This window comes from Megalops cyprinoides, chromosome 19, assembly GCF_013368585.1.
Source record: "Megalops cyprinoides isolate fMegCyp1 chromosome 19, fMegCyp1.pri, whole genome shotgun sequence".
Classification (NCBI taxonomy): Eukaryota; Metazoa; Chordata; class Actinopteri; order Elopiformes; family Megalopidae; genus Megalops; species Megalops cyprinoides.
Window position 1 is genome coordinate 12,046,022 of NC_050601.1, and position 14,889 is coordinate 12,060,910.

General features: G+C 41.5%; 1 protein-coding gene across 2 annotated transcripts; it reads right to left on the reverse strand.

Moving 5' to 3' along the window:
* Nucleotides 1–5,009: 5,009 nt before the first annotated feature.
* On the reverse strand, nucleotides 5,010–11,771 carry emc10 (ER membrane protein complex subunit 10). 2 transcript variants are annotated; one of them, XM_036553236.1, is made up of 8 exons: nucleotides 11,656–11,771; nucleotides 11,174–11,240; nucleotides 10,675–10,787; nucleotides 9,516–9,629; nucleotides 8,139–8,323; nucleotides 7,780–7,873; nucleotides 6,616–6,718; nucleotides 5,187–5,258 (listed from the first exon to the last, which is right to left on the reverse strand). In XM_036553236.1, exons 1-7 carry the CDS (start codon nucleotides 11,752–11,754, stop codon nucleotides 6,632–6,634), a joined length of 759 nt encoding a protein of 252 aa, XP_036409129.1. In that variant the 5' UTR covers nucleotides 11,755–11,771; the 3' UTR covers nucleotides 5,187–5,258; nucleotides 6,616–6,631. The 2 variants fall into 2 exon arrangements, with proteins under 2 accessions (XP_036409128.1, XP_036409129.1); XM_036553235.1 differs by lacking the exon at nucleotides 6,616–6,718 and having other exon boundaries at nucleotides 5,010–5,258.
* Nucleotides 11,772–14,889: the final 3,118 nt, after the last annotated feature.

Sequence of the window (14,889 nt, forward strand, 5' to 3'; positions counted from 1 at the left end):
TGTTTGTTCTTTCAAAGTTTGGCCATGCTAAGCTCTTGTTATTTATTTTTTAAAAATATTTTCCATTATATTTATTTATTTGCTTAGCGGACTTCCTCCTTCAGGGTCACTTACAGTACTGACATTCTTATACGATCCATTTTTACAGCCGGATCAATACAGGGTAATTACCTCACTAAAGGGAACAATAATGACCCCTGCCTGAGACATACGGTTTAGGAGTCCACCTTCACCACCATACCCGGCGCCCACCAGCATATACTCAAATGAAATCGGCAATAAAATGTAAGCATTTAAAAAGTGTATTCACCACTCGGGTACCTCACCAACCTGAGCTAAAAGGAATGCAGAGCGGAATATAATGAAAAGTGAAAAGTGAATCTTGCCCGAGTAGTGTGCTCTGTTCCGTTAATTTAATACTGATCGTAACAGTGAGAAGCTCACAATTCAATTCTTTTTTTTTTTTCAACACGCAATAATCAAGACTGTGTAGGGCTGCACTCATGGTGCAGCCTTTTACTCTTCAGTTAGCGACAGGAGAGAGAACAAAACTGTCACCTAAAGTCGGAATCCTTTGTGACACAAATGTATGTGGTTCTTTCATGACGACTCAATTTTCTTCCCTTTCCTGGTGATGGCGTCAGTGCCTAAACTTGTGCATGCAACCCCCTGACAGAAAAGGCAGGTGTCCCGGTTACGGACCTGCCAAGAGGAAAGCCCACTGAAGACAGATTCACATGCAGCTTTGACTTTTTTAAAATAGCGTTCCTAATGGTGAAAAAAGAGCTGAAAACCTTCCCTGAGGCATGGGGCCTGAGAGAGACAAATCACAAATAAGTCTTTTGTAGAGGATGATGCAACTACGGTGGTGTTTTATTTGCCACAAAAATCGACATATTCCCCCCTTGCACAATCACACGCCACTGAAAAACAATTCATCATGCAGTTTGCCCTTTAAAGTCCTCTAAATCACTGTACACTAGACCCATCAATGGTCCTCACTTCCCTTCATTGATAGAAACTGGATGATAGCAGGGAGGTTGATGTGTGACATTGTGATGAACAGAGTAGTCCGCCTAAGTCTTATGCTTCCTCTCCGTCTCTCTTCCTCTCCCCACCTCTTACCTCTCCTGTCCTCTCCCTGCTGTGTCTGTCCCCCTTCTGCCCTTCTCACCCTCATCCCTCCCCTCCAGCATTTCACTCTGACCGCCTTTACCCTCATTCCACCCTTCATTCTACCCTTTAAATTCACGGAGAGTGGACAGGCAGTCATTTTCCATGTGCAAAATGAGCAAAGTGTTCTGTTTCCCTCTTTTTTGCCCAATATTTTAGTATTTCTGTAAAAATTAGGTAGGCATAAAGTGGGTGGAATGGAGCTGTGGATTCTCATTATTTCCTTCTTGAAGACTTATTTTGCAGAAGATTCAAGATTTCTAAATTGGCACCTCTGATTATAGTGCAGTCAACACCTTACTGTGTGGTGGCAGTGTCATGATTGTAACATTTTTGTAACTAGGTGGATAACATACTGTCAATCATGAATGTAAACAATTCAAACACAACACCTCACAAAACAGAGCCAAACTGCTTAAATACACTCTCTCTGCTCTACATCTACATACCTGTATTTAATTGCCCACTAATCAGACAGGTGTGGCTCATTATCCAATTCCTAGCTTAAACACACATTTACAACAATTACAACACAACTTTCAAAAACGTCTTGAAAATGGAATACAAAGGTTTTCCCCGAGTCAGTTACAAGGATCCCTGTTAAATCTTTAAAAAAATACAAAACACGTAACCAACAAATAAACAAAGAATCAGCAGTTTTGGGGGGCAGGTGAAGGTTCTCCTTCACACCCCTATTTCTTCTCTGGAGTGCAAAAAAACACGGTCACTGCACCCACCATCAATCACACAACAGCCCAGGCAGCTGTCCTTTCATTGCATCCAACTGAGGTGGACTCCTACTGGCGAGGCAGTGTTGCCAAGACCTGCTAGAGCTTCTGAAAACAATACAAATCCAACCTGAAACAGAATACAGTGAAACAACATTACATAATGTCCAGCTGCACCCCTCCTGATGTGGGCTGTAAAATAGACGTATACATCATCTCTCCCACTGCGCACAATCCTTTCCTGTTGTCAGATACATTGCGAAACTAAGCCAACCGGTAACAGTACGTGTATCCAGGAAATATTTCCCTTTTTATCCATGCATTTGGCACAAAGCATTCTCTGCTCAGCGAGACAACTAAGAACAGGCCTGATTGGAAGCTCTGAATCCAAGTTCGCCTTTTTGGTTTTTCCTTCTGTGTTTTGTGGTCACACTCTGACCTAGAGCAAAACTATCCAACAGTGGCAAAGGAAGATGGAGTGCTCTTTAACCATGCAAAATAGTGCAATTTATCAGGTCCTCATGGGAAATTAAGTCCAGGGACATGGAAGACATCCACAGTTTCTAAGATGACACAAGTTGTACTGCCAGAAAATGGAACAAAGATGACTGCCACATCATTGCAAATGGTTTAAAGTAAACAATCCAATGTCTAGCAGAACAGTTGCGGTATGACTAAACATTGCACCGATCAAGTGAATACCAGGAAGAACCTTTCTACAGCCTTGTCATCTCCTTGTTTCTTTAGTAATTGTATATTTCTATTTGACTTGTTCCAAAGCTGTGTATGTGTCCATTTTGTATTTACTGCAAGACATTGCTTAGTTTCATCGAGTTTTTTTCCAAAATACATTATGTTGTGCCATGTTCTTACGCACTGCCATACTGAAGAGTGTCTCCTCACCTCAAAGTCTTCATCAGCTGTCCTGCACCTAGGATTAGAACCTCGTCTTCAAATTACAAGCCAGGTGCTCTTACCTCTATTCAACCTCAGTGGGCAGTCCTAATGTTCCTATAAGGACTAAATATGTTCAGATCCACATGCTTTGTTACACAAATGCGGCATGCTATGTGTGAACTAAGCTTTGAATGTGTTTCATAACACCCATATCTCCTAACACCATTTACACAAGCCAATTACATACACATACATATACATATACATACACATACATATATACCCAGTCCCTGACACACTGACATATCTTTTTACTAATAAACGACTCTCTCCCTCATTCAGACTCTCTTCTTTCCCCCAGCTGTTCTCACGTCCTCATCCCTCACTTTCTCATGTTAACAGATATGACGCGGAGGGTGTGATCCGGCAGGTGAGGGAGAAACGGAGAGGCACAGTGACAGAACGGAATTTGATTGACTGTTTGTGCCACTTTATCTTTTCCAAGAACAGGGAGGCGGAAGGGAGTGACTTTACACCGCTCCGCAGGGCCGAGCCCTGAGAGGAATTCCCTTCAACGCGCTGACCACTGCACTCCGCCGTCCTGACAGCGGCCAGCCGGCGAACGCTGCAAAGGGCACTGCGCAGCCGAACCGCACCGTGTTGCTCAGAGCGCTGCCCTGTGTCTGTGGAGATTAAGCATCAAATGGGAAAGCTGAAATCTGAGAGGCAGGCGGACTACCTTTGTGCAGAAGCTGGACTTTTGTCCAAACAGAAAAACCTGACACAGTTGACACTGGCAAAGATGGACAGACTGACCACCCGGTGGACAGCGAGACTGACTGATCTCACAGAGAGAATGGAGTCAGACAAAGATAAGCCCAGAGGGAGCCTTTGTTGACACAGAGGCAATGGAACATTCTGTGTCTGGACCCAACTGCTGCGACGCAGATCTGTTAATCCCGATACTGTCAGTGAGAGGGGGAAAACAGGGGGAAAGGGGCTAGGAAGTGGGCGAAAGGGGGGAAAGAGCCACAGAGGCATACCATAAAGGGCCGGGAGGAGGCAGGGATAGAGAGAGGGACAAAGGAGGGGACGGTGTGTATAAAATCCACTCAGAGAGAGGGGAGGAGAGAAAGTGTTGTCAGAGAGGCCTCTTACAAGCATAGTGAATACTTTTTATGTAAATGATCATGTATACAGAGATAATTGCAATGTAACACTCTTGCATTAAACCTCTCTTTATACATAAAAAGGCATAGCACGCATTTGTTTTTCAAAGCAGAAATGTGTTTGGTGTGTATCTTTTCTCTTTGCAGTAATTGTTTTCAAAGGTCAGCTGATCCTCAGAAACGTCACACAGGTGTGGCCGTTAAAAGTGTCTACCCACCGATGGTGAGGAAAGTCCCAATGAGTCCCAGTGTCCCCCTTGAGATGTTCAAGCCAAAGTCCATAATCTTAACTTAATATGAGCTCTACCCCCCTTCCTTCTCATAGGCCACTATTTAGTCATATCCTCTCTCAGGTGATGCCTAAAAGGACAATGGATACAGTGCACCACAGGTAAGCCACCCTGTGTATCGTGAGAATATGGTCAACTGGATTAATTTTGCCTGCCTGAGGTTATTATATAAATCAACAGTCTGAAAGCATCCATGGCTGCCCGTCCTCTGTAGCCAGTATATGTTTCATGTGAGTATATTCAATTTATCAAAGATGAAAAGTTTTGCAATAGAAGTTGGAGCTCAGCAGGCAACAATCTACATTGCAAAAAAAAAAAAACACACAGTGTTCTATATGCCATGCCTGTGCTTCATAAAACTCCAGTTTTGCCCCCCTCCTAAAGAATATGCTCTTTTAATAAAATAAAAACCAAAACTGTTTTATATTTCACTGTGTTCACTCCCTACCAAGTTCACATTAGAAATCAGCATGCAGAACCCTTGACAAAACCTGTCAATTAGCCTCTATTGTTTCATAGATTTCTCTCAGGCTTCCAACAAAGCTGTACTGTTCAATTTGAATTCCATGCTTGTGCTGTGATCTTTGATTGGCAAGGAGTGATCTGAAAGAATATTCTTAGCATCAGCTGCAGTGCATGTAATGACTCTGAACAAGCTCTCTAAGAATAGTTGGGTAATTCATGAAAAAAACAACACAGAATATAAGATGTTAATAAATATTTTATTTCATATTGAGTAATAAAATGCAGTCCGAGTCAAGTCTTGTCAATGTGAATTTACTTCTCCTAATGGTGTGTGTGCGTTTGTCTCAATTCAATTTCACATTTCTTGATGTGACCGAGTACAACAAAATGATGTCAAGTACCCTGAAATAAGGTTGGTGGGAGCAAAGAGCTCATCGGCCTCCGCCATTGGCTGCTCCGCCTGCAGCCCCGCCTCCCGTCTGATCTTGTGCGCCCGACATCATCAAGAAGAGAACCAGAGGCACGATGTACATCCACTGGAAACATGAAATATAGGAGAGGGACACAAGAAAAACAGACTTTAATACAAAGTGTCTCTGCTTGATAATAATATGTCAAGGCAGGCACACACATGCAGCGATAAACAATTGGACATACCACAATAATCTTGCATTGTTTTATAATTTAAGACTGTCTGGCAAATTTAACATGACACCGGGAATAAGTGATGGAATAATCAAGTCAGTGCTAATTAATCACCCGATGAATCAATTAATGTTCCATCTCATCACTTCTTTCACACTTCTTTGAAAGGCAGGATTCCTACAGAAAGGAGGGGGTAAGAGAAGATGCCGCCCAGGGAAACGGGGCAGTGTTAAGTCTGTCAGTGAGTGAGACGGAAAGTAAAGGAAAGTAAAGGAGTGAGTACTTTAAAGCTTCTCAGAACACAGCTCATGAACTTCCAAGGCCCATCGTCCATTTATAACAAAAATGTGTACATTTATTCACCTGTACCTCAGGGTAAGTCTGTTTAATGTACAAGCAATCTTACTGAAAGACAGCTATGGAGGCACATTCATTGGCTTTAGCACCAGTGTTCACACTCCAGGTAGCCCTGCTATATACATAAGCAAGGAATTTTGTCGACAGTTCTGAAGAAATTACTGCTGTGCCAATGGGCCACAGAATGTGAGACATGGTGATTTGCCTCTGATATGGGCTTCTGCTGAGCATCTGTACTAAATGAATGAACTATAATCTGAGAGGCTTCTTGATAGAGGGGAAAAGAGAAACAGCACGGGGAAGAACGCTAGGTCAAAAGTAACTTCCTGTACCATACAAATGTACTGACATCAACTAAAATCAAAGGCAGGTTGTGCCTTTGACACTAACCGCAATAAACCAGGTGCTTAGGCCTAGAAGTGTTCATGTGGAAAAAAAATTAACTTTCTTTCTACTCTGACACTTTTTGAAAAATGTTCAGAGTGTGTAAAATGTGTATAACCATCATTTTGGGTGCCAAATTACCATCATCATCACCATCTTAACTGCAATGACCATGTAGACACATAGACCCCAGCAGCAGTGACTGTACACATGCATAAGGAGTGTGGCACTTTAGAATAAGCATTCACGTGTACAGTACTTTAAAGGAAAACACTTTAATTCAGAAATACGGCCTATGGCACATATCACTTACAATTGACCCAAACATTTTATGCACCATGATAAAAGAAATATGATGTAGGATAGGAAAAAGAAAGAAAATCACACACACACACACACACTCGCACACAAACACACACACACACACACACAGAGTGCAGTGCAGACACGCAGAGAAAACTGAGTCAATCGAGTGAGCCACTGAATGAGTTACGTGGGTGACAGTACTTGAAATGAATGGGAATCAGTTCTGCGCTCTGTCTCCCCCTGCTGGGGGCTGTGCCGAACTGGTGGCCATGAGGAACACTGCACCTCCCAGAATCAAATACCACTGAAACACAGCACAGTGCAGCACAATCAAGGTCACGCACAAGCAACAATCATACACAACAGCACTGACATACACAGTATGGCACAGTTTGATCTCTTCTAACAAGGACTTGGTCAAATACTTCTGCCAGCCTTACCTGCCTTCAATTCTTTAACGCAGTACACTAAAGACAGTTCAATCAGACGTCAAAAGATCTGACTGGAAACTCTGAGTTTCCCTAAAAGGATGTGTAGTGCACGTGTATGCCCTTAAAAGGACATGCTGTGTAAAAACTGAGGTGAGCTTTGATTTGATCTTTCACACAACGGAACAACTGAGTAATGTGACATTACATCATCACTAAATCTGTGTTAGAGGGCGTCACTGTCAGCAGAAGCGCACTGTACTGGGTTCACCTAACCAGACCAGCTTATGCTCAGCTATCATATTTAAGGGTAACATGCCTTTCAAACCGATGGGGTGTTTCTGTCGCTATCGCCACCCAGCTTTGTCCTGTCACTGTGATTACCCAGCTTGGTGCAAATTCTGGTTTATTGGTGATAAACCTGAACAGTTACCCATTTGGTAGTCTCTCTACACCTTCTTCAAAATCAACTGAGCAATTCTCCTGCAGAGGGTAATATTTCATAGATGAACTCCAAATTCTTCAAGTCTAGTTATGTACAACAATAAAGCACTGTCACACACAGAGAAAATTAGGGTAATACAGGCCAGAGGAGTCATAAGCAACAGTTCAGCACAGGCTAAAAGACAGCCCTCTACAGTAGCACAGCTGCAGAGAAACCAGCTCTGCCAAGTTGCACACATTAAAGCACAAAGTAGTCACAACTGGTTTACAAGCACAATACAATACAGTAGGCAAAGATACACAATACACACAGTTAAAGCCACAGACAGAAAGACTGAGACTGATTTTTGTTGACAGAATGTGAATGACAGGTGTAAATGTCGAGGTGTGGCTGAGGGCTACCCAGAAAGGTGTGAGCAGCCATGGCCAACGAGGAGAAAAAAATGAGACAGTAGAATGGGGTGAGGAGTGTGCTGAATACACGGTCACTCACATATTTAGCGAAGAAGGACTTCTGCTCTTGAGGATTCTTGCCCTTCTTCTCCATCTCCTGCTCCATCCTCTCAATAAACAGTGCTGTCTCAGGACTGCCAGAGAAGAACAACGGAGGTGTAAAAATCTTCACTCTCATTCATGCTGACAATCAGATGTAAGAAGAGTCAGTCATGAAACCACCCTATGACACAAGCAAACCACTACCTTACGAAAAGCAAATGACCAAATGCCTACTCTGTGCCAAGGAGCAAAATACGCTGACTGGAATCATACCGACAAACACATTCCTGATTTACAGGAGAGAATGCTGCCCCGGCTAAAGTGTTCAGGAGAAAAGAGAAACAGAGGCACACTCACGCAGGGGCATTGATCGGTCCCATGATGCTCAGCGTGGTGTTGAAAGCCTCTAAGTCAACTTCGTCCTCAACCTCTGCCCCTCGACATGTCCCCGGCACGGTAACTATGGAGACGCCAATGAGGTAACCAGTGACGTCCGTGTGAAGTGTGATGACATCACTGAGATGGGACTCCACCAGTGAGCACTGAGAGGTAGGGAGAGAGTACAGCAGAGAGGTTACATAATGAATGAGGCAGAGCATATACACAGTTTCATTCTTACCAGAGAGGCATACACCAGAAGGCTTAAAATTTGTACTTAAAAACTGCAGAACCATGAGATATGGAATTGGATATTAAACTGCAATGGCAAAAAAAAAAAATCTTAAAAATGAATCTAATAGTCCAGACCAAAAAAAAAACCATTGCTCTGGGTATATTCAGCATAGAGCTGTTAATATGCACTAATACCATATTTAAACAGGTCACAGTTGGTGAAACAGTAAAGAAGTACATAAGATAGCTGGAATCACAAACAAATGCTACATCACACTTTGTATTACTGTAATACCCATTTGACTGCATATGCAAACATGAGGTATGTATTACGCAGGTTAACATGGAATTACATTCAGTGCTGAGTGTTTTCCACACAGCAAGTCTTTGTGTAGCACTGTGCACTTACACAACCTTCTGATTCAGTGGTTATTGACCAATGGCATCGCAAACTGTGTGCATCTACTGCAACCCAGTTTCCTCAAGTTATCTGAATTAAATTATCCACCCAAACAGATAAAGCAGATTTGCAATAAAGGTTTTTATCTTTGGTTGCCAAAAAGGAGACAAGCTTCAGTTCAAAATCAAATTTCAAAATCAAATTGTTGGTATCATTTATATAATATCTTACTATATAAGATGCAACTTCCTTACAAGGAATTCAATCATCTCTAAAGCACTCTGTGTGTCTGTGAATTCTTTCCTTTGGTGTGTCATTTCAGATTTCACTTCCATGTGTAATTACACAAGTACTAGGCCATTGCTTTGTAAAGCCTTACGAAATGCTGTATGAATATATTACTTTCAGAGAGAACTGAAGTACAGCGGTAATGTCAACGGACAGGCTGCTCCAACGATGAGGAATGAGATGGAAACAGTGTGGTTTCTGTCTGAATCTCAACATCAATCTTTCCACACTCCACAGCTTACACTGCCACAGATTTAGCCCCTAAGGGTGGCTAAAGGGTCTCACTCACGGCACAGGTATAGACTGAGACAAACTGCATGTGTACTACTGCCGTACCTTGCACTGTTCATTTTCACCTGTGTTTTTGACAGTCACTGCTGCGTAAACGGCCTAATTAGCCCATGAGACACCTTAATATTTAGGGAGAGACGCACCGCTCGCACAAAGGCAGTGAGGTAGCCATCAGTTTGCCGGTCAGCCGGTCTGTCTGTCTGCACTGAGACTCTGGGCACTCGGATTCTGTAAAGTCCATCTACTGCTGCCACCTCCTGGAGGGAGAGAGAGAGTTCAGTGGGGAAAACATCAGACAACCAGGACACAAGCAGCTGTAACAAGTCACCCTGAACCACTAAAACATACATGTAAATGTGCAATTATGGGTATTAGGAGATGAATCCTGACAAATACGCTGTGATTTACTGTCTCCGACTCCAAGTGCTGGTGAATTCCTGTGCATACAAACATACACTCTAATGGCTGAATTTCAGAATTGTTCAATGGGCACCAAGTGTGTCTACCCAATGTAATTACGACTTTCAGGACTAATCACTTAGCATTAGACTGACAAAATAGGAATTATGTTGACAGATACTTCTTTTTTTGAAAGGCAAGAAAACACCTCCAGCAACTTATTTCAGTACTGAGTGCACACAGGACTGAGAGCTTTAGTTTCTCACATAATTAAAACCTCAGATGAAAGAGGACTGGGAGACTGCCAACTTTATTTACACAATATTTTATTCTTCAGAAGACATATATACCCCAATGAAGCTGATGAAACAGGTCTAATGACCTGCTTAGTTAATATGCCAACATCCCATAGTTGAATGGCATTTTCTGTATTTGACTATAGAAGCTCATATGGGTAACCTGCTGTTTTAAGGTTATGACGTGCCCATATTCATAATGATGTGTGGATCTTATGGTGTTGTGAATCTGTATCAACAACTGTGGCACTTGTGTTAGATGAAACTTTATGTAAAGGAGTGATATGGAATGTTCATATGATCCTGCATACTATTAAAACTGTAATTAACATAACCAGCTATCAGAATTGCTCAAAGTGGCTGAACGTGTGAGCTCCTACCTTTTAAATACTGACCATTTAGCTTCTGCTATAGAGCTGATTTTTCACTTCAGCTACTCTCTACAATATATGTACACTCTATCCTATATTAAATCTCCAACACCGTTACTTAACTCACGTCTGAATGGTTCTGTAGGCTTCACTGACGTGTATCAAAGGAAATCAATGCCACCGTGAACTCTGAATATACCACAGCTCAACTTCAGATAGGCCCCACTAGCTCTCACCTTTAGCGTGTTTCTCTCCTCCTCTGTGAGCTGGCCCTGCGAGAGGGACACAGTGGTCTCTCGTCCCCCCTTCAGCAGCAGAGCACCTCGCACTCTGAAACGCGAGGTGTCATCTGCGGAAGAGATCCATTTAAGACAAGTCGCACACAAACAGATGGCATAGCAGTCAGATAATACAACTACAAACAGAACGACAGGCTACACATTAAATATGATTAGTATTGACACAACAAGAATATTACTGGTTTCGCACAGCCTAACTTCACACGCAGTCATTTATTAGAAAGGTGTTAAAACAACTCATGGAAAAACATGGCAAGTTTCTGGAAGATAATATGTACATTTTGTCAACCAGCCATATTCGAACATGCGTCAGGGCCAAAGACAGTACTAAAATCGCGAGTGTGTACATGGTTCAATACGCAAGTGCAATGCAGTATCTCAACAGTATCTCCGTAAACTGAATAAGTAATTGGGAGTTAGTAGAGCGCGAACTCACCTACTTCGAAGGAGTGCTCAAGAGGAACGGAGAACCCAGCAAAATCGGTATCGAGTCCATCACCTGGCTGATGAGGTACATCACCACAAACATTACCTACCTAACCATCCATTAACCAAAATGCTTGGTATTATGCAGACACATCCATGACTGCTGCCAGGGAGCTAGACAGCACACTGGCTAGCCAGAGAACCACACAACGTATCCTAGGTAGCCAACGTTATCTATATTTTAACTAATGCGATTAGCTAAAATTTGCTGCTAACTGGGCAACTACACTGTGTAGGTGACTTCTTCTAGCTAGTCGGCAAGCTGACATTACTAACATTATTAATGGCTGCTTTGAATCGCTTGATTGCCTGCAAGCTTAACTAGCCATCTAGCTAGCTCCATAGCAATATAGTCGGCTATAGTGCCACATTTCCGGGAAAAAATCCGTATTGTATTTGTCACCAGTGTAATGGACGTAAAGTTTGACTCACCCTTCTACCAGTGTTACAGCGGACGAATTCTGGCGCTATCAATAAAATTACAGACAATAACGTAGAGAGCAAGAGGTCAATTGACCACACAGCTGCCATTTTCCTACCTGGGAACGGCAGTGCAAGATGGGAAAAGAGTCTAGTGTATTTTTTAGTTTAATGGTGGTTCAAACCAGCTGTTCGTTGCATATCGCCACCTACTGTAACGGAGTGTGGAGAGGTGCGATAGGAAATCAGATAATTTCCGAAAACTACAATCCTGCGTAATGACGTAAAAAGTGAACGGAAGCTGCGTGGTAAACTATAGAATAGCAGCGCACTAAATTAATATGGGCTAGGTAGGCCAGGGGGTTACCTACTGAAATAGAGCACACCGCTATTTATCAGCATTTATGTAAATGCGTATACAATATATAATCTGGAATGTCGCCAATCTACATTTAAATATGTTACAATAGTTGTAACACTGTATTGAGCTACACATAGTGTTGTACGTAGAGCGTTTTGGTATGGAGTATTCCTTAAGGAATAGTTTTTATTCGTATCTATGTTGTGTAGGCTGCATTTGTGAATGTTTGATAACAACAGGCGAACAAAATAGATGCTATGCCAAAAACCAACAAAAACTAGCGGTGAGAATATTCACGTCCTTGTAATTTTAAGATTTGAATTAAACTTCCTTTGACTGTTCACGTGCACCTCACCAGAGGTCAGTGTTTGCCTACTTGTTACAGTCCTACAATCGTCACTGTAGATGTCATAGGTTTTATTCAAAAAGCTTTTTAGGGACAGTTGTTAAGTGTGTCTCGTACTATAGACCTACCTTAATGACTATTTTTTAATGTTGTGTATTATACTATAGACTGTTGTATAAGAGCAGAAAAGGTATTATTTTATGGCTGTTTCATTGTTCAGTAATTCTTTTTAAAATTGTCCTAAGGACTCACAAATCACAAATCACTTTGAATAAAGGAATTTATTGACCTACTATTGACTGTGACCTGTGACCAGTAGTGACTCAAGGTAACTCAAGGTGATGTGTGTTGTGTCCCCAATTTAAATGCGGTGCTATTGCCCTCAGGTCAACACATGGACGTCACCTGAGAAGAATGTCCTTAGGTGACTCTGATACTCCAGATGAGGTATCTGGAGATTTAGGTATGAGGGTTAGCAGATGACCTTAAACATACAACCGTGTTTTGCAATAATACCTTGCTGTATAAATGCAAAGCAGTAAGGCAAATAACATCAAACAATATTTCATTGTGTTATCATCATATGACTTTAGGCCAATCAGGAGTAGTCTCAGTCAGTGATGTCATATGTGTCATGTACAATTTAGATCATGATTGAACATATTTCATGAGATTTTACTGTTGTAAGTATGCAATGCTATGTACCACTGGTGTAAACAGGCTTCACCCATAAGCATAAAGAATAAGAGAGAGTATCATTATACCAGTCCCGCTGATCACATTTCATGTACACATACGACTTCCAGTCATAGACATTGCACGCAGGTGGGAATTCATGATCGATTACATCTCTAATGAAACTTGCAACTTCTTCCCACATTCTAGAATCACAGGGAATGTAAGAAACTCCACATGAGGTATGAGGGCCTTATGCCATGTAAGTCCCAGACATTCTCCCTTTGAAACTAATATACGCATTCACTGGCTTACAGCCGGGCTTGCACATTCCTCTCTTTCAACACTCAAGAACAATGCTGTCCTATGCTGTCACTGTACTATTTTTACTATTACTGTGCAGTCCACAGACCGTTCCACAAAATGTTAACTTTTTTAGTACAGTCTGGAAATCTGTTTATTTGTTATATATTGAAAATGTAGTTGGTGAATCAATTTCTCTTTTCACCAGTTCCATTCAGATGTCATATTTAGTCTCTATCTCTGAAGTTCATGCTACCTTGTTTGTGTCAGTGAAAAAATACAGAAATAAGAAATATTCACATATTTTCCATATCAATGCACAAAGGTTAATATATGCCACTGTAATTAAATTACAGTTACTAATCAAAATGTTGGTGATTACAAAGGGGTTACATCCAAATATATTCTTTTGGGTAAAAACCATATAAGTAGAATTTAACATTAATTCTGTTGCTTTGCATATTTTCCCTGTGCAGGAATGCCTTCTTTTAGGTGTGTTTTAACTGAAGGCGAAGTGGAATTTCGCTTTGCTTTCCTTGCGGGGGTTTGGTCGTTTGCCTGAAAAATGAACAAGTGAGTTTCGTGCCACGTCACAGTGAAGGAGTGCTCAAGAGGGACGGAGAACCCAGCAAAATCGGCCTCTGCCATTGACTTTTCATGCATTCGCGTCGCTCGTAAATTTCAATTAAAATTAAAATCGTTACACTACTTATTACATTTTTAATAGGGTAACTAGTAATCTGTAACCTATTACATTTCAAAAGTAACCTTCCCAACACTGGCCCTTAAGTACAACACCCACAGGAGAACAACAATATGCTTCTCAGACAGTGGCAACATTATTGGTAAGTGTGACCATTTAATAGCTCGGTTTAGGAAAGGTGCAGCTGCCCAGTCATAAACTGAAGGATGGTGCTTAAATTAGGGCTTTGTGAAGAATGCACCACCATTGAAGCATGTTTAGATTTTAAGAAGTTAGTAGACAGTGGCTGATGCCAGCTGCATAAAATAATTATACGGTTGCTATACTCAGGAACTCACAGTAAGCCAAAGCAGTTCCAGGTCTGCAAACTCACACGAATACAGGGCAATTACAGGTCTGGAACTCACCATAACCCAGAGCAGTTACAGGTCTGTGAGCATCAACATTGTTTTTTTTTTACTGTTTGTGAAGGTCTTACACTGGAAATATAAGAAATTACTGTATTACTGTGGTGACTGTATTGATTTTTCTTGAATTTGTAACATTAAATACGCACAATACAGATTGATGGATACAAGAAATGTTTAGCGTTAATGCTCAAGCAATATTTCAGCTTAATTAAAAAATAATAGATTTTTTGTCATGGTCCTGTGGCAGTATGACTTTACCGTATTGATTTCATGAAAAACATGCCATATTTGCAAGTGTTTGTGTGTGTGAGGATATGTTTATTTTCTCTGAATAGGAGGGGACAACAAACCTGTGGCCTGTTTGTCAGTTTGGGGCTACAAATGTAAACCTGTTTTTCGTAAACGTACTGCTGGCTGAAGCGACTAATGGTTTAGTTAGGTAAGTAAA